Source organism: Yarrowia lipolytica, chromosome 1E (genome assembly GCF_001761485.1).
Source record: "Yarrowia lipolytica chromosome 1E, complete sequence".
Lineage (NCBI taxonomy): Eukaryota > Fungi > Ascomycota > Dipodascomycetes > Dipodascales > Yarrowia > Yarrowia lipolytica.
In genome coordinates this window covers 1,400,759-1,422,714 of record NC_090774.1, presented here as the reverse complement: position 1 = coordinate 1,422,714, position 21,956 = coordinate 1,400,759, and the positions used below count along the sequence as shown (strand labels likewise).

General features: G+C 50.1%; 12 protein-coding genes and 2 non-coding genes across 14 annotated transcripts; 4 read left to right on the top strand and 10 right to left on the bottom strand.

Moving 5' to 3' along the window:
* Positions 1-614: 614 nt before the first annotated feature.
* YALI1_E14201g (uncharacterized protein) lies at positions 615-2,597 on the bottom strand (the record flags this gene model as incomplete). The annotated part of the gene is made up of 1 exon (XM_503819.2): positions 615-2,597. One exon carries the CDS (start codon positions 2,595-2,597, stop codon positions 615-617), a length of 1,983 nt encoding a protein of 660 aa, XP_503819.1.
* Positions 2,598-3,539: 942 nt separating this feature from the next.
* Positions 3,540-4,031, top strand: YALI1_E14189g (uncharacterized protein; the record flags this gene model as incomplete). Its single annotated transcript, XM_068282980.1, has 2 exons — positions 3,540-3,746; positions 3,792-4,031. The coding sequence occupies 2 exons, from the start codon at positions 3,540-3,542 to the stop codon at positions 4,029-4,031; spliced, it is 447 nt and encodes a 148-aa protein (XP_068139081.1).
* A 172-nt stretch (positions 4,032-4,203) lies between these two features.
* Positions 4,204-6,279, bottom strand: YALI1_E14164g (uncharacterized protein; the record flags this gene model as incomplete). Its single annotated transcript, XM_503818.3, has 1 exon — positions 4,204-6,279. One exon carries the CDS (start codon positions 6,277-6,279, stop codon positions 4,204-4,206), a length of 2,076 nt encoding a protein of 691 aa, XP_503818.3.
* A 1,118-nt stretch (positions 6,280-7,397) lies between these two features.
* YALI1_E14153g (uncharacterized protein) lies at positions 7,398-8,282 on the top strand (the record flags this gene model as incomplete). The annotated part of the gene is made up of 1 exon (XM_503817.3): positions 7,398-8,282. The coding sequence occupies one exon, from the start codon at positions 7,398-7,400 to the stop codon at positions 8,280-8,282; it is 885 nt and encodes a 294-aa protein (XP_503817.2).
* A 51-nt stretch (positions 8,283-8,333) lies between these two features.
* YALI1_E14132g (uncharacterized protein) lies at positions 8,334-9,458 on the bottom strand (the record flags this gene model as incomplete). Its single annotated transcript, XM_503816.3, has 1 exon — positions 8,334-9,458. The coding sequence occupies one exon, from the start codon at positions 9,456-9,458 to the stop codon at positions 8,334-8,336; it is 1,125 nt and encodes a 374-aa protein (XP_503816.3).
* A 217-nt stretch (positions 9,459-9,675) lies between these two features.
* YALI1_E14125g (uncharacterized protein) lies at positions 9,676-10,415 on the top strand (the record flags this gene model as incomplete). Its single annotated transcript, XM_002143034.3, has 3 exons — positions 9,676-9,678; positions 10,007-10,088; positions 10,153-10,415. 3 exons carry the CDS (start codon positions 9,676-9,678, stop codon positions 10,413-10,415), a joined length of 348 nt encoding a protein of 115 aa, XP_002143070.3.
* Positions 10,416-10,886: 471 nt separating this feature from the next.
* Positions 10,887-12,875, top strand: YALI1_E14118g (uncharacterized protein; the record flags this gene model as incomplete). Its single annotated transcript, XM_503815.3, has 1 exon — positions 10,887-12,875. The coding sequence occupies one exon, from the start codon at positions 10,887-10,889 to the stop codon at positions 12,873-12,875; it is 1,989 nt and encodes a 662-aa protein (XP_503815.2).
* A 541-nt stretch (positions 12,876-13,416) lies between these two features.
* Positions 13,417-13,781, bottom strand: YALI1_E14089g (uncharacterized protein; the record flags this gene model as incomplete). Its single annotated transcript, XM_068282979.1, has 2 exons — positions 13,417-13,582; positions 13,627-13,781. The coding sequence occupies 2 exons, from the start codon at positions 13,779-13,781 to the stop codon at positions 13,417-13,419; spliced, it is 321 nt and encodes a 106-aa protein (XP_068139080.1).
* Positions 13,782-14,265: 484 nt separating this feature from the next.
* On the bottom strand, positions 14,266-14,716 carry YALI1_E14080g (uncharacterized protein; the record flags this gene model as incomplete). The annotated part of the gene is made up of 2 exons (XM_068282978.1): positions 14,266-14,453; positions 14,707-14,716. The coding sequence occupies 2 exons, from the start codon at positions 14,714-14,716 to the stop codon at positions 14,266-14,268; spliced, it is 198 nt and encodes a 65-aa protein (XP_068139079.1).
* Positions 14,717-15,105: 389 nt separating this feature from the next.
* On the bottom strand, positions 15,106-15,915 carry YALI1_E14068g (uncharacterized protein; the record flags this gene model as incomplete). Its single annotated transcript, XM_503814.3, has 1 exon — positions 15,106-15,915. The coding sequence occupies one exon, from the start codon at positions 15,913-15,915 to the stop codon at positions 15,106-15,108; it is 810 nt and encodes a 269-aa protein (XP_503814.3).
* A 2,093-nt stretch (positions 15,916-18,008) lies between these two features.
* Positions 18,009-18,100, bottom strand: YALI1_E14046r. Its single transcript has one exon. It is a non-coding gene; the product is annotated as a tRNA-Tyr (tRNA).
* A 13-nt stretch (positions 18,101-18,113) lies between these two features.
* Positions 18,114-18,193, bottom strand: YALI1_E14045r. Its single transcript has one exon. It is a non-coding gene; the product is annotated as a tRNA-Pro (tRNA).
* A 402-nt stretch (positions 18,194-18,595) lies between these two features.
* Positions 18,596-19,939, bottom strand: YALI1_E14028g (uncharacterized protein; the record flags this gene model as incomplete). The annotated part of the gene is made up of 1 exon (XM_503813.3): positions 18,596-19,939. The coding sequence occupies one exon, from the start codon at positions 19,937-19,939 to the stop codon at positions 18,596-18,598; it is 1,344 nt and encodes a 447-aa protein (XP_503813.3).
* Positions 19,940-20,386: 447 nt separating this feature from the next.
* YALI1_E14013g (uncharacterized protein) lies at positions 20,387-21,349 on the bottom strand (the record flags this gene model as incomplete). The annotated part of the gene is made up of 1 exon (XM_503812.3): positions 20,387-21,349. One exon carries the CDS (start codon positions 21,347-21,349, stop codon positions 20,387-20,389), a length of 963 nt encoding a protein of 320 aa, XP_503812.1.
* Positions 21,350-21,956: the final 607 nt, after the last annotated feature.

Genomic DNA, 21,956 nt, shown 5'->3' with positions numbered 1-21,956 from the left:
TCCTGTCGTCGGTGTGCCGCATTGGATGGCAAGGCTGCTTCTATGGGATGGTTAGGGGTTAGGGCGACTACCAGGAGTATCAGCATTACAGTACTTGTGGCGAAAATGCACTGTAGGTGCATCTCATCCCCGGTGTGCCGTTTCATGTAGTATCATGGTTTAGTGCGCATTGACAAGCCTGGGTTCTAACCTGAAATGTCACGTTGTTTTTTTTTCCCACCGGCTCCATCTGTTCCGCATCTTCTTCTTGATCCGACAAGCCTAACTCTGTAGACGAGGGGCCAGATGGCTGGTAACATGAGGAGTCCGATATATTCAGCATGAACCAAGGTTGTCTATAATATCTCAAAGCCGGAATATAGGGTGTTTGGTAGGATGATGAGTTCTGATTGGTGATAAGCCGAATCCATCATCATGTGCTCCCTCGTACATCGTACATACAATAGCGTTTATCCTACTTCAAAGTATCGATCACCAACTATTAGTTTTACTTGTAGTCGTGCTCTTCGGACGGAACTGATAACGTGCTCCCTTGTGTACAGTATGTACTCGCCCAGCAGCTTCCGCACTTGTATCAGTCAAATATACTTGCTAAAATATCAAATCATGGGCGTCTAGACCCCATTAACCTTCGATTTGAGACCATTAACATGCCCATTGGCCTTGGGTCCATCTTCAATATGTTCGTCAGCATTGTGAGAACAGTTGGGGGCATGATGCCGAGACAATGACACCCAGCCCTCATGGACGTTACGAACAGACACCTTACCGGGCTCGGTGAGGTAGAAAGTCTTGTCTCCATCATGGTCATCAATCCACGTCTTTCCAGATCCAAAGTACGAGAAGGGATCATCAGGATTGAGGTACTCGTAGTCGTAATCTTCCCATCGAGGCTCTCGCAGCATACTCAGAGCATGGGTCATGGTTCCGGGCCAAGAACCCTTGAGACGCACATTGCCCTCAGTGTCTCGCTCAGTGTAGTATCCATCAATGCCTCGACACACACATGACGTCTTGGAGAACTCATTGATTCGTCGGTTGAAGAGCACAGAGGCTCGCACCGAGGGAACAAGCGACTTGATGTCTTCCAGCTGGGCCTTTCGAATAGCCTTGGCGATGTATGTGGCCTGCAACTCGACTCCAAACGGAGCTGTTCCACAGTAAATGTAAGAGTTGACGGACAGTGTGTAGAAGAAGTTGGGAAAGTGAGGAGCTGCCAGTCCAAGGTAGCACGCGGAATATCCAAGCTTGGATTCGGGAGGGTTGAAATGCTGGCGAAGAGTGTATCCTTCCTGGCCGTAGATTTCGTAGTTGGGGGTCACTCCAGCTCCATCATCTCGAACATAGCCAGTAGAGGCAATAATGACATCAACTTCTCGTTCTACGCCATCAGGACCAATGATACCCTTTTCAGTAAACTCCTGAATGTCTCCAAGATGATAAGAAACATTTTCTCGAGTCAGAGCCTCGAGATATCCGGGAGCAGGAAGAAGACGTCGGGCTCCAGGGGGGTAATTAGGTACCACCTTCTTGAACAGCTCCAGGTCCTTACCCACTCGAATAAACATGATTGCCAGTAGCTCCTTTATGAGGCCCTTATAGGATTCTGTTCCAAAGAAGGAGCCGCCGTAGTTACCCAAAAGAGCCTCGTCCAGCTGTTTTCGGAACTTGTGGTACTCGGAAGACTGTTGAATCTCGTCAATCTCTTCCTGCGTGTAATCCACGTATCCAGGAACTCGAGATCCATATAGAGAATGGCCGATCCAAACACCTCGTTTGGTGTAGTGATCAACATGAGCAGCCTGGAGTGCGATCTGGGGGAGGAGCTGTACACCAGTGGCTCCATTTCCGATCAAAGCCACCCGTTTGCCCTCAAGAGAAAGTCCCTTGGGCCAATTGACTGGGTGGAACTTTTCGCCCTTGAACTTGTCGTATCCGGGCTGTGTGGGAGGGTATCTGGGCTGGTTGAGGGTTCCTGAGGACGAGATGAAGAAGTCGGCCTTGACTGTGTACTGATCCTGATGGGGTTTGGTGAGATCTTCTACCAGAATGTGCCATTGGCCGTCCTCCTGGTCCCATTTAGCTTCGAGGATGTTCTGTTGGGTTTTGATCTTATCTGAGATGCCGTACTTTTCAGCTCGACTCTGCCAGTACTTTTTGATGTCTTCTCCGTAGGCATAGACGCTCTTCCAGTCTGTTTTGGGGTCGAAGGAGAGTTGGTACGAGTGGGAGGGAACATCGCATCGCACGCCCGGGTAAGTGTTCTTGAACCACACTCCTCCGGCCTCTTCGTTTCGCTCCAGGATGGTCAGATCGACATCGTCCACTTTGCCGTTGATGAGGATACCGGTGGTGATTCCAGACAGCCCAGCGCCCGAAATGACCACCTTGACGGGCCGTCGGCCGTGGTACTCTCGGTTGAGAATGGTTTCGGCCCATTCACTTGGAGGCTCGAGGTTTTTGAGAAAGTCAAACTCGTTCCAGAGGGCTTCTTTGTCCACGCCGGTCACGTTGGTATGTCCCCTACCGGCCTGGCTGGAGGAGGTGATTCCGGCATTGTCGAGGTTGTTTGGCGATGGAGGCTTGGAGATAGTCATTAGTGGTGCGACTGGATAGCAGTGGATGCTGGTAGGTGTCTTGTGCCCCTGCTAGTGTGTGGTTCGGTCTAGATCTGAGACGCGGGGGTTCTGATTTCTGGTGGAGTGTCAGACAGTTGGAGGGGAGGTCACCGGGACAGGGTGGGTGAGGTGATAACCAGGTGGTAGACGTCAAAAGACACGCTTAGGGCCGGAGCCTCGCGGTCACCCTCTCCAATTATATTACCCATTCAAAGTATAAGACACATGAGAGCTGCAGACCATGTCCATCTTGAGCACCAGTTGGGCATTAAATTGGCTCATACAGAAAGCCACACATCCGAAACAGCAGCAGGAGAGAAGGAGTTTGGGACCGCCAAATCCGCCTACTGTGGCGTTCTCGGGAGCGTGGTATGAGGGTGGCATGAGGGTACCCTCGGGGCTAGGGTGATTAGAAACTGTGGCTTGAATTCGACACCGCCGTAAATAGTGCTTCAAGCCAGAGTTGCTTTCGTTTCTTTAGGGAATATATAATTGGATCGGACGAGACGATAACCGGCCAACAGACAAAAAGAATCACAGTTGAGAAACAAAAAACGGAAGAGGGCAAGAAAAGAAAAACGGAGTTGACAACAAGCAACTGGAGCACGATACTTGAATGTCGAGTATGCACGTACGAAAACCCCAAGATCGCATAATGCCACAGCTACGGACCCACAGCCAACACAACAATTAAATCACACTAATAACAAAATGGTCTATGTGATTGCCAATGTCAAAACTACCACCACCCTCTCTCTGACAGCCCACCTCAGCCACGGTGGCTTGTTATCTTTGCCACACTGTTGCCAACTCTAAGCGTTCCTGAACTGCAGCGCTGCTGAAAAAGTTGGGTGCAAAGTGTTGAGTCATTTGAGTCATCGGCTGTTTTTTTTTTCTTCTCTCTGACCTCTACAGATATGCATGTGGTCCAACATAATCGGAGATGAGGGTCTGGTTGTTTGCCCTCATTCTTTTTTCGTTTTCAACCGTATCCACCCAGTCTCATCCACCCAGTCTCACCCCTGGTGGCTGTCTACGCCACGTGAGTCAGCTCTATCCCCCCTCAAATCTTCAGCCACACTAGATTTGTTCTATTTCCTTTTGGCCCCAATAGACGAGAGATGCGACGTTACCCTGATAGAAAAAAAAGATAAGCAGAGGTTTATTCGATAGCCGCAGCACCGCCACGCAGATGGAAGGGTAGAGATTGGCGTGTGTTGTTACAGTTGCCCACACTGTGCTTGCTTGCAACTTTTCGACAGAGACCGTGTCTCAGAATGTTCAACAAGAGTTTACTTAACTGCAGGGTGGGGATTAGTTGAGCGAAATTGTCTCTTCGAAGTTTGTCAAAATAGCTCGAAATCAACAGCAAAGGACACGCTCCATCAATTGTCCCTCCACGTCTTGTTATGAGGGTGTAGTATCTTCCATTTGCTGTTCTACCAATATTGTACAGTACAAGTAGAACAGAACTACAAGGTGTTGATTACGAGTACAATTACTTGCAGCACCCACAGTATCGTATATACTCTCGATTAATAAACAAATACCCTTTTCAATACATAAATTATTGTCAAACCTGCGTTTAGAGATTGACCTCCTTGGCCTGCTCGGCGTCTTCGTCGTCATCTAGTCCCACATGGTGGTTCTTGAGGAAGTCACCGGTTCCATCATATTCGTATCCTTCGGCAACATGGTCTCGAGGGATAGTCAGATACTCCTCGTGGAGGAGCTTGGGAGGCACACCGGTCTGCACGAAGAAGGTCTTGTCTCCCTTGGGGGCAAAGTCCAGGAAGGTGTGTCCGTTTCCAAAGAAGGAGAAGGGGTTGTCGTTGTCCAGGTATTCGTACTCATAATCCTCCCATCGAGGCTCTCGCAGCAGAGTTACGGCATGGGTGATAGTTCCTGGCCAGGCAAGGGCAATTCTGTATTCTCCATCCTTGGTTTTCTCGACGAAGAAGCCATCGATACCTCGAGAAGTAGACGAGGCCTTGGATAGCTCGGTGACTACTCGAGAGAAACCAAGCGCAGCCTTCTCGGACACAACCAGTGACTTGATGTTTTCCAGCTGCACCTTTCGGATCACCTTGGAGATGTAGGTGGACCACAGCTCGGCGGCGATAGGAGCAGGGCCGCAGAACAGATAGGAGTTCTGAGCCAGCACGTAAAAGTAGTTGGGAAAATGGGGCGAAGTGATTCCGTAGTAGTTGTTGGTGTATCCGAGCTTGGAGCCAGCTCCAGAAAAGTGCTCCTTGAGATTGGTACCATCGAGACCAGTGACCTCAAAGTTGGGGGCATGCGACTCTCCGTTGGCTCGGGTGTATCCGGTGGAGGCCACAATGATATCTGTAGGTCGCTCAACGTCGTCGGCACCAACAACACCAGTCTTGGTGAACGACTTGACGGTTCCCAGATGGTATGAAACTCGAGGGTCAGTCAGAGCCTCCAGGTAGCCGGGAGCAGGCAGAAATCGTCGAGATCCGGGAGCATAGTCGGGAACAACCTTCTTGAAGAGTTCCTCATCACCGCCAAGCCGCTCGTACATGAGCAGCAGAAAGGCATTGAGCTGCTGTCGGTTCTGCTCAGATCCGTAGACGTCGGAGGCAATGTTTCCCTGGCCTCGAGTCTCGAGGTCCTTACGGAACTTGTGGTACTTTTCCGTGTTTCGCAGCTCTGCAATCTCTTCGGGAGAGTACTCTCGGTGGGGAGGAAGGTGCTTTCCGAAAACGTGCTGAGAGATCCAGGTTCCTCGCTTGGCGTAGTGGTCAACGTGAGAGACACCCTGGGCAAGCAGCTGGGGAAGAATCTGGACACCTGAAGCACCGTTACCAATCAACGCGACCCGCTTGCCCTTGAGAGATAGGTCCTTGGGCCACTGAGAAGGGTGGAACTTGGGACCCTGGAAATCGTCAAAGCCAGGCTGGTAAGGAGGGTACCGTGCGTTGTTGAGAATACCGGTTGCCTGGATGAAGAACTCGGCCTCGTCGGTGAACTCGGTGTTGGTGTTGAGATCCTTGATCTTGAAAATCCACTTGCCCTTCTCAGCGTCCCAGTCGGCACTCTGGATGTCGTGGTTGGTCTTGATCAGCTTGTCGACGCCGTACTTCTTCTCAATGCCCTGCCAGTAACTCTTGATCTCCTGACCGGGGGCATAGGTGGCACTCCAGTCGGTCTTTGGATCAAAGGAAAGCTGGTAATTGTGAGATGGAATGTCACACTTGACTCCGGGGTAGGTGTTTCGGTGCCACACACCTCCAGTCTCAGGCCATCGCTCGTAGATGACAAGATCCAGGTTGTCGAGCTTTCGGGGCAGAATGGTTCCCAGGGTGATTCCTGCAAGGCCTCCTCCGACTACCACCGCTCTCACCTTTCGGTGACCAGCAAAGTCTCGCTTGAGAATCTCCTCTGCAGCGGTGTTGGGCTCATCGGGGAAGTGCAGATTTGGCAGCGAGTCGTAGAGCTCCTGTCCAGTAGGCATTTTGGTTGTGGAAAACGTGTAAATAACGAGTCGTGGGTTTCCAGAAGGATGGGTTGGATGATCTGGCACGTGATGCGCAAGCCAAATGTAACCGATCGGAGTGGTAGAGGGTGATATGTGTTTGAATTGGCGGAGACGCGTCTGTATATATACTGACTGAAAGTTGTATTTCAATCTCCGCATTCGCACGCTTCTTCAGCCGCGGAAATGGCGGAGATCAGTGCTGATTCTCCACACTTTCGTATTTCTTCAAGCCACACACTGGGGCCAGAGTTGTGCAACTCTGTTGATGCGGCGAAATAGTTGTCATGGTGGAGGAGTGCATGGACATACGTCTGTAAAGGCCAGTGGGGTAATTTTCAATGGGCCAGATGTGTGAAAGACCCAAACACCTTGAATCGCTGAAATGACCATCCCCACCAATCGCCCATAACCACTCTCACTCCTCCACTTACCCCAGTTTCCTGTGGCTTTTGGATCGACATACGTTCAAGGTTTGGATAAGGCGTGATTTTGCATCATTTTCCATGTGTCAAGGTTACGGGACATCTACCACCACGCTAGTGGAGGCAGGGAAGTGGCTTATCGGTGGCATATGCGAGACCCATGTGGGTGTTGCCACATAGGGCTTTCGGTTGAGGGTGAGGGGCGGAGATGGCGGAGTTGTAGGGAGCTGTAGAACGGTACATACATACCCATATGGATGGTATTGATATCGTGAGAACTAGAGTGTCTTGCGGTAGTGATAAAGCTGCCATAGACCTCAAAAAGGTGATCAGAAGCACAATGACAATGTCACGTATACTTGTACAAGTAATGTTCCTGTCATTGTCTTCAATCAGTCTAGAAGTTGATACTGTAGCTCCAAACGTGTTTGCGTATTCGAACACACATCCTCAGCACTGCAGTGACTGTACATCGTTGTAGTATTATGAAGGATGACAGAAAGATGCATCGCTCGCGCACCCGAACAAACAAGAGCAACTATGGTGCAATGCTATGCTGCTCGAAATGATTACTGTGGATTGTACGGATGCTTTGTGACTCGGGCACGCCCACCTTGTGGTTTCGGTTCAAGGGCCTTTTGAAGGGACTCTAAATGTGACTGCCGACCTCGGCTCAAGCCACTTTTGAGCATTTTCAAATCGACTCATTGGCGTCGTATAATCGGTACGATGCCTGTAGGTACAGTGCTTGTACATGGGCTTGTTTGGTCGGTTCAGTTCCAGCTGCAATTGTGTTGTGTACGTAATCTCGCAGGCACGTGATCTAATACAATATTCAAAGTTCAGTCGTGATGCATGCAGATACACTATCTCCATATGACTGTCGAGATCAGATCAAGCTCTGACATCTACACTACACACTACAGTGGCTACTTGTGCACACCAACACACACAAACAAGATGGCGGAGACACAAAAGTTTGAAAAGGTGCAGCCTGGAGGATCACTGATTGTGGCGTGGCAGGCAAGGGGCAAGCGATGTCTGGTTGTTGGAGGCGGAGAAGTGGCCTCTGGACGGGTGTTGGCTCTGCTCAATGCTGACGCGGAAGTCGTCGTGGTGTCGCCTGCTATCACAAACGCCGAGCTCGAGAACCGACGTGAGCTCAAGGAGTTTATCTGGATCAAGGCTCCGTACAACGATGACCATCTGACTGCCGAGGACAACTACAACCTTGTTCTGTCGTGTCTGGACGATCCCGAGGTTTCAGACCAGGTGTGGAGACGAGCCGTCAGCCTCAAGATCCCCGTAAATGTGGCTGATGTGCCGGCCAAGTGCGACTTTTACTTTGGCTCCATCTACCGAGATGGCCCTTTGCAGATTATGATCTCCACAAACGGAAAGGCCCCTGGACTGGCTCGAAAGATCCGAAAGGAGATCACAAACATTTTCGAGGACAAGGAGGCTGAAGAGGGTGAGGGAGAGTCTGACAGTATGATCACAAAGGCCATTGACAACGTTGGAAAGATCCGACAAGCTGTCCGAAACGTGGTCAAGTGTGACATCAAAGCTCGAATGGCCTTTGTCAGTGGCATCTGCGAGAAGTGGTCCTTCAAGCAGATTTCTCTGCTCAACGATGACTCCATTGCCGACCTCATTGCACATTTCCCCGATATCCCCGAGTACGAGGATCTGGACAGCCAAACCGCGGAGGTACCTATCCACACTCTGAAACTTGCATAGACGTTCACATCATACCAAAACTACTAAAATATATATACAATAAATTATATGCTATTGCTTTCCTTCCTCTTGTGCTTTTTCGAAGGCGTCCTCTAGGCCGGCCATGTCGTTGACAGCTGAGTCGGCCAATGTTTTGACAATGTCAGGCATCTCTGGTTGTCGAGCACTCTCCTCTTCAGGAGCTGAGTCAGAGTCATCATCAGAGTCGTCATCTGAATCGTCCGAATCGTCCGAATCATCGGAACCACTGTCGTTGTCGGAATCACTGTCACTGTCACTATCGCTGTCACTCGCAACAATCTCTTCGTTGGTGTAGTAGATGGTAGGATATTCCACGACAGATTTGTCTTTCAGATTTTCAGACAGAGGCTTTGAGGGATCTAACAGAATTGGAGATGTGTTCTTCGACTTGATTCTCTTCATGTAGAATGATCTAGGTGTTAACGGGACCACTTCTTTTTCTTCGTCTTTCTTGTCGCCATCCTTCTGTTTTGAATGTTCATCTTTCATCTCTGTTTGCTCGGTGTCGTTCTTCTCGACCTTCCGTTCACCCTTATTATCACCATTCCCACCCTTCTCACTGCCTCTCTTCTGGAAACACTCGAGAAGTGACTGCACAGGGTTTACCTTGTCCACAGTCATGGTCTCGTTAGTGTCAACATTCACCCATTCGACAGTCCAACAAAACTGCTTGATGTTAGGATCCCATCTGCTATGGTTCCGCTTCTGCCGTCCCATCCCTTGAGCCACCTTGTGTATCTTGACTCCGTTTCGCTCCATCACACTGCCATCCTTGCCGTCTTTTCTGTTCTGGTTGTATCGAGCCCGCTTGAAAATCGGCATGCTTTCGCCATCCTGTTTGCGCACTACAATATCTCGCTCCAGCCGCTTGAGAAACCGGTAGTCTCTGTTAACAGATGTGTCTGTAAAGAGAGCCTCTCGGTTCAGGTACTTTGTGGGATCAGGGAGTCCTGAGCACTTCTCGGAGGCTTTGTGTTGCTTTGAGCATGCCAGCGAACACGTGCGCGCCGAACATGCTGGGCATCTGTATTTGCTCTCCTGCTGACAGATGGAGCAGCTCATGCTGTGTGTTGTTGTTTGTGTGTGTGTGTGTGTGTGTGTGTGTGTGTGGTTTTTTTCTTTCTTCTGGATGGTGAATCTTTTTAGTTCATGCATACGATAACAAATTTCAGGTCTAAGCCTATCTTGGGGTGGTTGGAGGGTTCAAGTAATAAGTCAACTATAAACTTTAACTTTAGATGAGATATTATTTGTCCAATTAAATGTGCGTGGGAGGGACTCGAACTGCGGCTGCCGCAACTGCCCGTGCTTGTTATCTGGCATCATCGTCGACGTCGAGACTCCAAAACTCCAGTCAGCATCACACACAAAAATGGTGAGTACGAAAGCAAAAAGAGCGATTGTTTCACCGTCTCAGAGCAGAGCTATTACAGATAATGCATCAGCGACCACCTGCCAATTGCTCTGCAAGTCCCGAGGTTGTGTTGTCGTTGTTTGAACCAGCATGTTGACATGACGACGATACACCAGAGAGACGGGACGCAACAAGCTGTCGATAGAATCAAGAGCCGAGTTTGTATCTTGTACACAAACTGATTCGGGAGCTATACCGTTAGGGACCGACCCAAATACGCCCCCGCCTAACCAAACTCCAACATACCAACCTGACAACTCCCGCACGATCCATGACCCTGCTAACACAGTCCGCCCAAAACTCCAAGGAAATCCAGAAGCTGCTCCAGGCAGAGAAGAAGGCCCACGAGATTGTGCAGAAGGCACGAGGATGTGAGTATACGCCCGAATTAGACGATTCTGTCTCCAAACACCCCCTGTGCATGTGCTAACACAGACCGAACACAGAAGCTCAAGGACGCCAAGACGGACGCTGCTGCCGACATTGAGGCCTACAAGAAGAAGAAGGAGGAGGACTTTTCTAAGACCAAGAACGCCGACAGCGGCAGCAACACCAAGGCTGAGGCCGAGGCCGAAGAGTCCGCCAAGTCCGAGCTGGCCGAGATCAAGAAGGCTGGCGAGAAGGCCGAGAAGGACGTGCTCAAGAAGCTTATAGATGAGGTTCTGACCCCCAAGCCCATTGTCCACATCAACGCTTAGGTTTTAATATTAACATGTTTATGGTAGGGCTGGTATTCGTAGTTGAGAGCTGGTGTGAGCCAGTGCAGCGCAGTCGCAGGAGAGACACAATGACACCAATCAGATGGTGTCGTCTTTATCTTGACTTTGATCAATTCCATGTGGTCAATCACCTCTCAATTTATCTCTTTGCACTTCTCATTTCCGCTTACAGTAGGACATCATGCGTCACAGCTATGCTATATAGCTTACAGCTTCCAGCAGCTACAGTAACATTCACCGTCACCAGTGTCAGTCAATTTTAGCTTTCGTCAAGGGACAGTGGAGACACCATGGGTGTGGTGTTTTCAGCTGCTACAAGGCAGTAGTGTTGGTTATTCTTCTCTAACAAGAATATAAGCAGGACTTCTCCTCCATAACGTGTTTTTGCCGTTCTCTCCTCTTTCCCCAACTCCCTCAACCACTCCACAGGTACATATAGTTGGGTGCTCGATGCATACCAAAAGGTTGAATTTACCACCACCTCAGCGCTACATCTCCAAGTACAGTACCGGTATCAACCGCCCCCCCCCCCCGTCTCATCCGCCCCCCCCAATGGAATACGCCGAAACAGCATGGTCGGCGGTCGAGGAGGCCTGGTTGGACCTGGACCAGTACATTAACCTCCGCGACCTGCAATCGCTGTCGTCGGGGTCTCTACAGTGGGAAAACATTCTGCTGGTTTCCACCACAATCAGTGTCACCGTGACGCTGATTCTGGCGACCCAGCGGTGGTTTTTCGGCTACAAGAACGCCGCCGAGAAGCCTGCGGTGATCCACGTTCGAACCCCAGACCAGGCCTTGCCCCACTGGAAGGGCATTCGTATGGACCCTCCTACTCTTCGATCCCAGGAGGAGCCCGACATGATCCAGTGCTACTGTCCTGCGACCGGCCAGTTTCTGGGAGCCACACCGGCCTCGACGCTGCTGGACATTGATGCAGCGATTGAATGTGCTGCAGCTGCCCAGTGCCAGTGGAACCCGTCGTTCAGCGCCCGAAACAAGGTGCTCAAAACCATTCGAAAGTTCTTGCTTGAAAACCAGGAGGTCGTGGCTCGAGTGGCTTGTCGAGACACCGGAAAGACCATGATCGACGCATCCATGGGCGAGATCATGGTGACGTTGGAGAAGATCAACTGGCTCATCAAGAACGGAGAACGAGCCCTTCAGCCCAGCTCACGACCGGGTTCCTCCAACCCTCTCATGTTCTACAAGGCCGCCAAGGTGGTATATGAGCCTTTGGGCGTCGTGGCTGCCCTTGTGTCGTGGAACTACCCTCTCCATAACCTCATGGGGCCGATTCTGGCGTCTCTGTACGCTGGAAACGCCGTCATCATCAAATGCTCCGAGTCTGTCGTCTGGTCGTCGCAGTACTTTGTTCAGATTGCTCGTGAGGCGCTCCAGGCCTGTGGCCACTCGCCCGATCTCGTACAGCTCGTGTGCTGCTGGCCCGAGACTGCTAACCACCTCACCAGCCACCCCCAGATCTCGCACATGACTTTCATTGGCAGCAAACCCGTGGCCCACAAGGTGGCAGCTGCCGCTGCCGAGTCGCTTGTTCCTCTTGTCGTTGAGCTTGGAGGCAAGGACCCATGTGTCGTCTTTGACGATGATGGACTGGATCTCAAGACCATCGCTCACACCATTTTGAGAGGCACTTTCCAGGCGGCCGGCCAGAACTGTATTGGTTTCGAGCGTGTCATCGCCCAGCCTAGCGCTTACAAAACTTTGCTCGACATCTTCCGAGAAACCATCCCCAAGCTGCGTGTTGGAGCTGGAATCGACCAGCAGGACGACGTGGATGTCGGAGCGTGTATTTCCAACATGCATTTTGATCGTCTGGAGGAGCTCATTGCCGACGCGGTTGCCCAAGGAGCCGAGCTCGTTGCTGGAGGACACAGATACCCCCACCCCAAGTACCCCCAGGGTCATTATTTCCAACCCACTCTGCTCGTTGGGGTCACTGCCGACATGGAGATTGCTCAGACAGAGGTGTTTGGCCCCGTGCTGACCATGATGCAGGCCGAGACGGTCGACCAAGCCATCGATCTGGCCAACTCTACGATATACGGTCTTGGAGCCGCGGTGTTTGGAGCCAACACTGTGACGCTGCGAAAGGCTATCAACGACATCAAGTCCGGAAACATTGCCGTCAACGATCTGGCAGCCTTCTACGTGTGCCAGCTGCCGTTTGGAGGCTGCAAGGGCTCTGGCTACGGCAAGTTTGGAGGAGAGGAGGGTCTGCAGGGTCTGTGTCTGGCCAAATCTGTGGCGTTTGACTCTGTGCCCTTCTGCAAGACCACTCTGCCCCGGCCACTGCAATATCCAATTCCCAGCGCCGTCAAGGGATGGGAGTTTGTCAAGAACGTGAATATTGCTGGCTATGGTGTGGGCCTGTGGAAACGGTTTAAGAGCCTGGTCAGCTTGGGTAAGAGTGCCTAGGGGAAGAGGATATATTATACGGAGAAAACGAACGAAATGCGCATAATCTAATAGATACATAACCGAGCTCCGCCTGATATACGAGACTCTGCCATGTGTTGCGTTTCATAATAACCTCGAGGAAATACAAGTACAAGACCTGGATGGCGTGCGTACAGATAAGAGGGTCACATGGCGCCATGTAATTAGAGAGATATTATATACTGGTAGCTGATGTTTTTGCGTGTCTCAAATATTTGAACAACGCGACATAATTAATATTCTTGTATTTGTACGTTATTGTAAGTTTCACCTTGGTGTGGGTGACGTCATTGGAGGCGGGGAAGGGGTGCTTGTTGTCAGGCACAACGGGCAAAAATGCAGTAATAGCCTCTTCCGACTGATTGGCAGCAGTATCATATTGGGCCAGTGGAGGTACGATACGTAATCAATACAAGTTGTTGTGATTGCTCTTCAAAAATGCGTGATAAATAAATTGGTAATAAATAAAGGGCAGATACACGAATTGCGAGTCCCGGGAACCCACCATGACGTCATGAGTTTAGGCTCCACCCGACTCTCCCGCACTCGTCATTAGCTCGCGACGCTGAAGGTCATGTGTCAGACCAACGAGTCCAACCGTGTAAAGGAAAACCCGCCGGGTGGGTGATGCACGGCAGTGAATAGCTTTTTTGCTGTTGCTTGCTTGAGACTTGACCGTACCAGAACTGAGTCCGACTCCCCTCAAAACAACATTCCCTCCTCCACCCACACCCAGACTCTTTGTTCAATCTCCGCAAGAGTTCGACTTTTGAAGACATTGGCGTTGGCCAGCTCCTGGGCCATCTGCCGGACCGTGTAGGCCTTGTGGTATTGCTTGACATGCACGGAAATGACCTGGTCTTCCCAGATGGACCAGGCTGTCATGGTAACGAGAGGCGGTTGCAGAGTGGCCCTTGGCAGAGGTGATTCGCGGCTTATAAGTGCTGAGATTTGAGTTCGGATAACGCTATGGTTTTGTGGGGTGTCATGGAACTTGGGGTTATAGACTAAGCTAAGACTATCTAACGTCCGTCAACGTCAAAATGAGGCACACTTTTGGACGCATCACGTAATGCCTCAAAGTGAAAGGTGGAATTGTCTGGATGTGATTAATAAAGATAACTGTGTATAATGACAAGTAAAGTACGTACGAGCGATACAAGTACGATACTCGTACATACTGTTCTACAACATTTTGTAGCGATACCTTACATACTAGTTCAAGTATGCACTCGTGCCAGGCCCTGGTTTCGTATCGTACCCATACTGGCGTGTACTTCATCGTACGCCCCACAGCTACTTGTAGTGTTTTAATCCATGCCTTGGCTATGTAAATGCAATTTTTGTGTCGTGTAATGATGCTGTCTGCTCACAGGAGGTCAGACGGTCCTCTTGGATTCTGGAGCCACTGCAGAATGCGGCGCTGAATAGACGAGTTGTCGAAACCAGGCAGTTGTGACTTGAGTTCGTCGGCCATTTCGCTGATCGACCACTCGCGGCCATGCTCCTTGACGAAGCTCTTGACAATGTTGTCGTTTTCGGGGTCCCACTTTGTCATCTGTGTTAGTACGAATACTTATCTTTGCCTGCTGTGAGGGTCCTGCTGGATATGCACGATATGCAATCAAGCCACTCCAACGGAGATGGTCCCATGTGCTCCAAAGACACAGCCACATGTAGACAAGCACCTCTACACTCGTTTTTGTGGACCCTGCCTCGTATCAACTTGCTCACGATGTATCAAGGCGTGTTAATGTGTTGTATGTGGAGGGAGGCGGAGAGGCGAATGATCGAGATAAGCAGATACTCACTCTGGTCATAATAAATAAGGGTCAACTTGTTGCTGTCGGGGAGATGGGGCAAGTCGAAGCTGGAATAAATAGCGTAGAGTAAATAAAAGTGTCGGAAAGAGAGAAGGAGAAAGAAAAGATGGCCATGAAGCCAGTGGGGGCCTTATATGTGAGTCTGATGGATGTGACTAAGTCAGGCTCCAGGCGGATTAGAGTTGATGAGTCTTACTCTACTAATAGAGTTTGAAACTGTGCAATATGTGGGGAAATCCCTTGAGAAGAAACGCTGGATGGAGATAATAGGAGGTTTCACGACGGATTAGGGGACTCCAGAATGCTAAGATGCGCAACGCGACGGGTGCAGCCAACAACAAGAGCAATAATAAACACAAATAAATAAATGCAGATGCTACAGGGGATTATAGAGATGGGGCAACAGACACATCGGATGCAGGAGACGACAATGCAGAGGGAGTGGTGGGAGTAGAAGTAGCAGCAGCAGCAGTGACTACTGGAGTCTTTGGTGCAATAGCAGCCTCTTTTGTAGTAGGTTGCAGCCGCTTCTCCCCCTCCTCAGAACTCATGACCCTGACCACGTCAGTTTCCAATTCCGGAATGACGTAATACTGAGCCACCATAGTTTGGACCCGCTCCACTGGATCTTCTCCTTCGCTGATGCCCTCCAGACATTCTCTGATCAGCTGGTCGCGTACGTCGCCTCGCGGCACCACCATACGGTCCACGCCATTGTCCACTCGGAACAGGTAATTGTCCTTTTTGGCGTAGGTGCCTCCGATGGCGAGAAAGTCGGCCACGATGCTGAGGTCTGGATTGGACTCTGTGGCCCGCTCCAGAAGCACCCGATGCTCAGGTGCCCAGCTGGACGGATCGCGGCCCACAATCTTGCACTCTTCCAGCGAAGAGGCCGAGTCTGCGTCCGAGATGATTAGTTCCAGCAGCTCCTTGGGGTAGTCGCGGTTGGCGTCAGGAGACGCGGTTTTTGAGGCTTCGTCTGTGGCGGCGGTCTTGGGCAGTGCCATCCACTTGCCCGAGCCCCGCGCCTTGTACACATATCCGCCGTTCAGCAGATAGGTGACGCCCTCGTTGAAGTAGGAGGCCACGCGATTAAGCACGGGGTCCTTGAACAGGTCGCCCCTGAGCTTGAACTGGGTCAGCACGTTCCAGTCGTAGAAGTCAACAGAGTGCAGTGGCGTTGTGGGTTTTGTCATGGGTTTTTAATGCGGTGGCGAATATCGAGAGACTTGCGATATTTTGTCTGGTTTGATTTTTGCCGATTTATTTAATTAGGGGATCTGAGATCTAGGGGATGGGGGGGATGGGGGGGTGTAATGAGATCATCAGAGTTGGGATGAGGTATCCTGTCGAAGCCAGTTCCACGTCGCCAGTGTATCGAAGAAGAGGGTATGGAGAGATGTCTGTGGTTTCCCAGCCGGTAGTTGTAGCGTGTTGCAAGCACAGGTTTGAGGCTATGGCGCTAGAGAGACTTATAATATATATACCACCCGGGACTTGAGGCCTGTCTAAATACGAATCGCAGTGACGACGCACACCTCAACCTTGTAGTGACAAAGAAGCTTAACCTTGTTGGGATTTGGAGTTTTAGGCTTTTTACTTTGGGGCTAATAATCGTTTGCAAACGGTGGTGATGTCAGACAGAGACACCAAGAGGGTTTATTTTGTAGTGTTTCTGGGGCGGAAATATGTGTTGACTGGCCCGAGATGCCCCGCGCATCACCGTGCTTCCCGGATATTATCCTCTAACCGAGTCAGGAATGTCGCATTTTCTCTCTCTCTTTGCCCGGGCCTACATGCGCTTCTGGAGCGGGTCGTCCAAACGGTTTTTTTTTTGTCCAGCTCCACTCGACTCGCCACCGACGAGTAAGGAGCTTGTGGATACATGGTCCTTAGCATGATTTCTGCTTGCTGACCTCCATTTCGTCGGAACTAATTTTGGGATATGCGGCTCGCAGACCCAATCGCCGATGCGAGGCGGACAGGGCACAAAATATGACGTCAGCCGTTCCCTTGTCTTGTCAGGTGGCCCAGGCCCTATTCACGGAAGGGCGTCTGCTTATTAAAGAGGGCCGACGGAAATAGACGGGTATTTTGGGAAAAAACGAAAAAAAAGCACCTGTCTATTGCAGGGGCTGACACAGGCCCTAGGGCCCTAAGTACTCGTACCGTACTTGTATAGGGGTGGATTCGGCTGCGATCTTAAAATAGCTCCTGTAGCCCTAGGAATAATACATCTACAGCACAAGGTCGGTAGGTCTTCCAGTGCACCGGTTAAACCGGCCTTCAGAAAGGGTGGACATTTGTGACGCTGGTGTTCCTGGGTTGGGGCGGTCTCACTTCAATTAATTTACCCTCTTTCCCCCATCTTTGCAACTACAGTACGAGTTTGTAACACAGCAATTGGCCTGCTAATATCGTAATATCGTCCATGCCAAAAAAGCCAGATAATAATATTCGGCCCACTGCCCTCACTTTGCGCCCAGGCGACTTTCGATTGGCGGGCCGCACAAGAGGGCACTTTGAGGCACACCAACAAACAAGCCAAGGAGCAGGCGGATTTGCTGGACCGAAATTGGGGGGGCTGCGCAGAGCCCAAATGGCCCATTCTAGCAAAACGTAGCTCGGTTTGTCTTGTTAGTGGCCCAGCCAAGCAGAAGCAAGACTCACACGAAATCCATTTCGGGCTAACGCGAACATGCTAAGCCAGGCAACACGTAACGCAACTACAGTACAGACGGACCAAGCCTCCAGTTCCACCGGATCCATAATGTCGCACACAAGCCCGTGGTGGTAATCTGGGCACATGGCCGAGAGCACGTTCTTGCATTCCACGAGTCCCCGCGAATTGATCTTTTCGGGCAACCAAATGTCCCATTTAGTCAAGAATGAATGCATCACCAAAAGAGCGCATCAAAGAACCGAACCTTGGCTTAAACCCTCAATTGCCCTCATGGTCTGAGTCTCCGCTAATGACGCAGTCATGAGTTTGGTACAAATATGACGCGTCCAAATTAGTGTGATTATGGAGGCATGGTGATCTGATAGCAATCTCATCCGGAGCCAAGGACCCAAATAGCTCATTTAACGCCGTGCACACCTCTCCAGATGGGAAATAAACACTCCTAAATTGGCTCGCAAAGCCCAACCTCGGTAAAACGGAAATTGACACTCTGGGCTGTCTTGCCCCCATGTTGAATTACGGCTTATACATGCGAAACCAAGGCACCCGAAAACTACAGAGCAAAAATAAACCCCTGGAGTCATACGATCCCACAGAAAAAAGACATCTCCCGGGGGGGCGAGTCGAACGCCCGATCTCAAGATTACAATATGATACCATTACAGTCTCGCGCCTTAAACCAGCTTGGCCCACCGGGGAGATTAAAAGGAGGGGCCCAACCGGGAATTGAACCCGGGACCTCTCGCAAATTGCTCCAGGAAACCCTAAGCGAGAATTATAACCATCGGGCCACAATACTTGTCACGGTGATGTGTTAAATATACCAAATCGAAATTTCAGAAAATCACGTGACCAAAATTGAAACGGCGACTTGGGGCATAAATAATGGAGATATCTGCAAGCGAGTACATGGATATTATAAATGTGGCTTTAGCAATTATTCTGGGGCTAGTTTCAAGCCGTATTTACAAGCGATAATGTCTTAGAATATCTAATATGGATGTTGCCCAAGAAAACTCAGATATCCGACATTGTGAAACATGGCATCATCATCTGGGTGAGACCGAGACTGAGATAACTAAAAAGTTGGACCATATTATCGGGACGGTAAATTGTTGGGTTAGTGCCGTCTACAACAAATATGAATCAATTCCGTCGTCTGCCGTATTATTATACATCACAGTGCCATTATGTCAGTAATAGGTTCCAGGAGTAGGGCCAGTCATCAACGCATTCATCGAAGCCAGGTTCCAAACCACGAGGTCTGAATTGAAAGGATCTGGGCCTGCCGAAAGATCTTCTGCGTTGTAGATATCCAACGCCATCTTCACCAAGGTCTTTGATCGGTCTGGGAAGTCAGTTTTGGGAAGGCTGTATCTGATATCTGGAAGGTCAACTTTTTCCATCTTTGTTACAACATAGACAACGTGATAAGCTGTGTGTGTGATTGCGGATGCTAGAACGTCATCGTAAGTGATGAACACCTCGTCTCTCTGGCCCATCCACTCCCCTAGGTCTGCCATCCGTTTAGCAGGAACCATTCTGTCTTTTCGTTTCGAGATCTGTTGTCTTTGTGCATCAAACAGGTAATCGATAGTCTTGTCTAACGCCTTTTTGGCTTCCAGAATGAGAGAACAGGCGCACGCCAGGTAGAACAGGTTGACCTGGTCATCGTATGACTTGTTGGCATACTTCCAGAACTTTTGGGTTCTGATCACGTACTTCCTCATGTAAGCCACTCTCTTGATTGGGCACTCAATATTGCTTCTGTTGTTGATCAGCTTGCGGCACTTGTTATACTGATTGGTTCCGCGGGTACGGAACACTGCAGCAACCACATGCATCCAGTCCAACCCTAGAGTGGTTTGTTTGAACGCATCTAGCAGTTTCTCTGCAACCTGTCGGTTCCCCTTTTCTCCGTCGTATTCATCTAGTAGATGCTGCATTTCTCTCATCTGGGGCATGACAGTCACGCGAGAGTAGTCTCCCTTGGTGCATTTAAACTGATATTCAACTTTGGCTTTCCCCTGTGTCCATCCTGGGCGTCGCATGATGTCCAGGGATCTGTTTGAAATGTCCAGAGGTCCAGCAGCCACAGCAATCTCTTTCATCTCTTTGAAACAATTGACTATGGTGCTGAACGCAGGCATGTCGGCAACCAGAAACTTCAGTCTGTCCACTCCAAATGAGCCCAGAAGAATGTCGACAGCATCTATATACTGAATGTTGCGGCACTGGTCGAAAAACCGCTTATCTCCGAGCTTCACATACTTGGCTCGGTGACTGGGGTTTCTCAAGACCTGATAGGCATCAGACACTGCATAAAACGGATCGGAGTCCGATGGCAGGAGTCCAAGCGCAAGAAACGTTCTGTTGCGGTACGCCTGATCGATTTCAAATGGGCTGTGTTCACGATTGTCCAATCCCAGTACTTCCAGTAGTGTAGACATGAGTGGCGGGGTGGGTGCGTTTATAGAGTCCAAAGTTCGTTGATATGCACGGAAGATGGCATGGATATACAAGTACACGGCATGCATTTTGGAAGCAGATGTACAATTCTACAAGTAGAATGATGGAAGTGGAAATGTCGTGGACGTGGAAAGTACATGTACTTGTACAAGTAATTTTTGAGTGCCTGCATCATGCTGACTAAACATATACTAAATGATACGCTTTTCTACGTTGTGGGCTAACTCTCATACATAAACCGGTATAGAAGTACAACTTCAATATCTGTCACGCCGACCACCACAATATCTAAATCATACTCCCTACAACAGTCAACGTCAATAAATAAATTTAATGCACAGTACTTGTACCCTCAACTGCATTCTTGAAGGTCGCATGACCCAAAATGATACTTCAACAGCATCCCTCAGTACCCCACACCAGCGAGTGCTCCCAATTCACTCATGGAAGTGCCTCAAGCTCCATTAGTCAAGTGCACACGAGCTCACACATTCGCTTCGGTCATGTGGTCCACTCTACTCTGCACTCAAACCCATGGTGGTATCACCCAGGTCCAACAACGGTTCTTGACCTCGCATCTCGTACGCATCCAGAATCATTTCGTACGTCTCATAATCCATTTCCAGCACAACGGGACACCGCGAATCTCTATCATTCACAAGTTTAGCAGTTTCCTCCTCGGAGCACATATCAATCACAGGAGTGTTGTCTTCGTATTCAGACAGCTTAGCCATTCCTCCAGCCACCAGGGTAGAGAAGACAAAGAAGTTTTGAACGGTCGACTCGAAGCTTCGAGGGTCAATAATGGCCTGAAGCATGGGCAGAGGTTCTCCGCACTGCTTTCGGTAGTTGTATTCGGCCGTGAGCCTTCTTCTCATAATTCCTCCGAATCTCTGAATGTTGTTCTTGGTACTGTCGATCTCGTCGCCCTTGAGTTGCTTGGCCTTTTCTTGGGTTCCCACCTCTGTTGGGTCTTGTCGCGGCTTCATCTGGCGCACCTTTTGCGGTCGATCCTTCTCCAGAGCGCCAATCAAATGAGACGCTCCACGAGCCACTCTTCCGTGCTTCATACCGACCCGGCCCAGAGCTGCGATCCGCTTGAAATCAGGAACGGCCTGCGGATCCGCCGAGAGCCCCGTAAAAGCGTCCACCACGCGATCAAAGGCAGGGTCTTCAATCTCGGCGGCGGTGTCGATAAACCTGGTCACCATATTCTGCACTTCCTTGAGATCGATGGTGCCGGGCTGCGCGAGCGCGTACTTCTTGATGTGTTTGGTTTTTTTGGTCGCCACCGTTTTGAGCAGATCTGCGTCCTTGATGAGAGCTCGCCGGTCGTCCTTGTACTTGTTTTTGACCTCATTGGCTCTCTCGATCATCCCCAGCACGTGTTCTCCGTCGGCGTCCTCCACGTCCTTTTGGAACTCGTCGTAGTCCGCCTGTAGCTTTTGCTGCCTCAAGTACTCGTCTTCGTCGGACATTGTGTCTCTATGGTTGTGTCGGAGTGGGTGCTGCGACAATCACATCAAACACCAAAAAATTAACGTGCGATACTGCAGCATGCAATAAACGCGAAACGGCTTAATTTAGTTTTAGACGTGACGGAAGGGGAAATGGCAAGAGTACATACCAGTCGACGCAGTTGTAGAAACAGGCGAATGTATGGGAGGGCGAGAGCATGGCACAATATATATATGTTGGGACAGCTGTTTGTTCCACCACGTTTGATTTCGTAGAGTCCTTTTTTGCACATTTCACAAAATCGAGTTGTAGACGTTTTTAGCCCCCCCTTGATACTGAGCCATACGTCCGGGTACTGTAATACATACACTACAGTATAAAAGCTACTGGTAGTGTAGTGTAGCGCCGTACAATCGACATACAAGCTAGTGCACTAACTGTACGAGTAAAAATACCACTGAAAAGGGATATTATAACACTGATCACACTCCATTGTCCCTCTGAATCCCCTATTGGTGCACCCACGCACATTCCCACATGCACCCGGATGTCCCACATCGTATCTTTGCCGCACTTACAGATCGCCCCTGACAGCCGTTAATTCCGGGTCAAGTGAGCCCTAAGTAT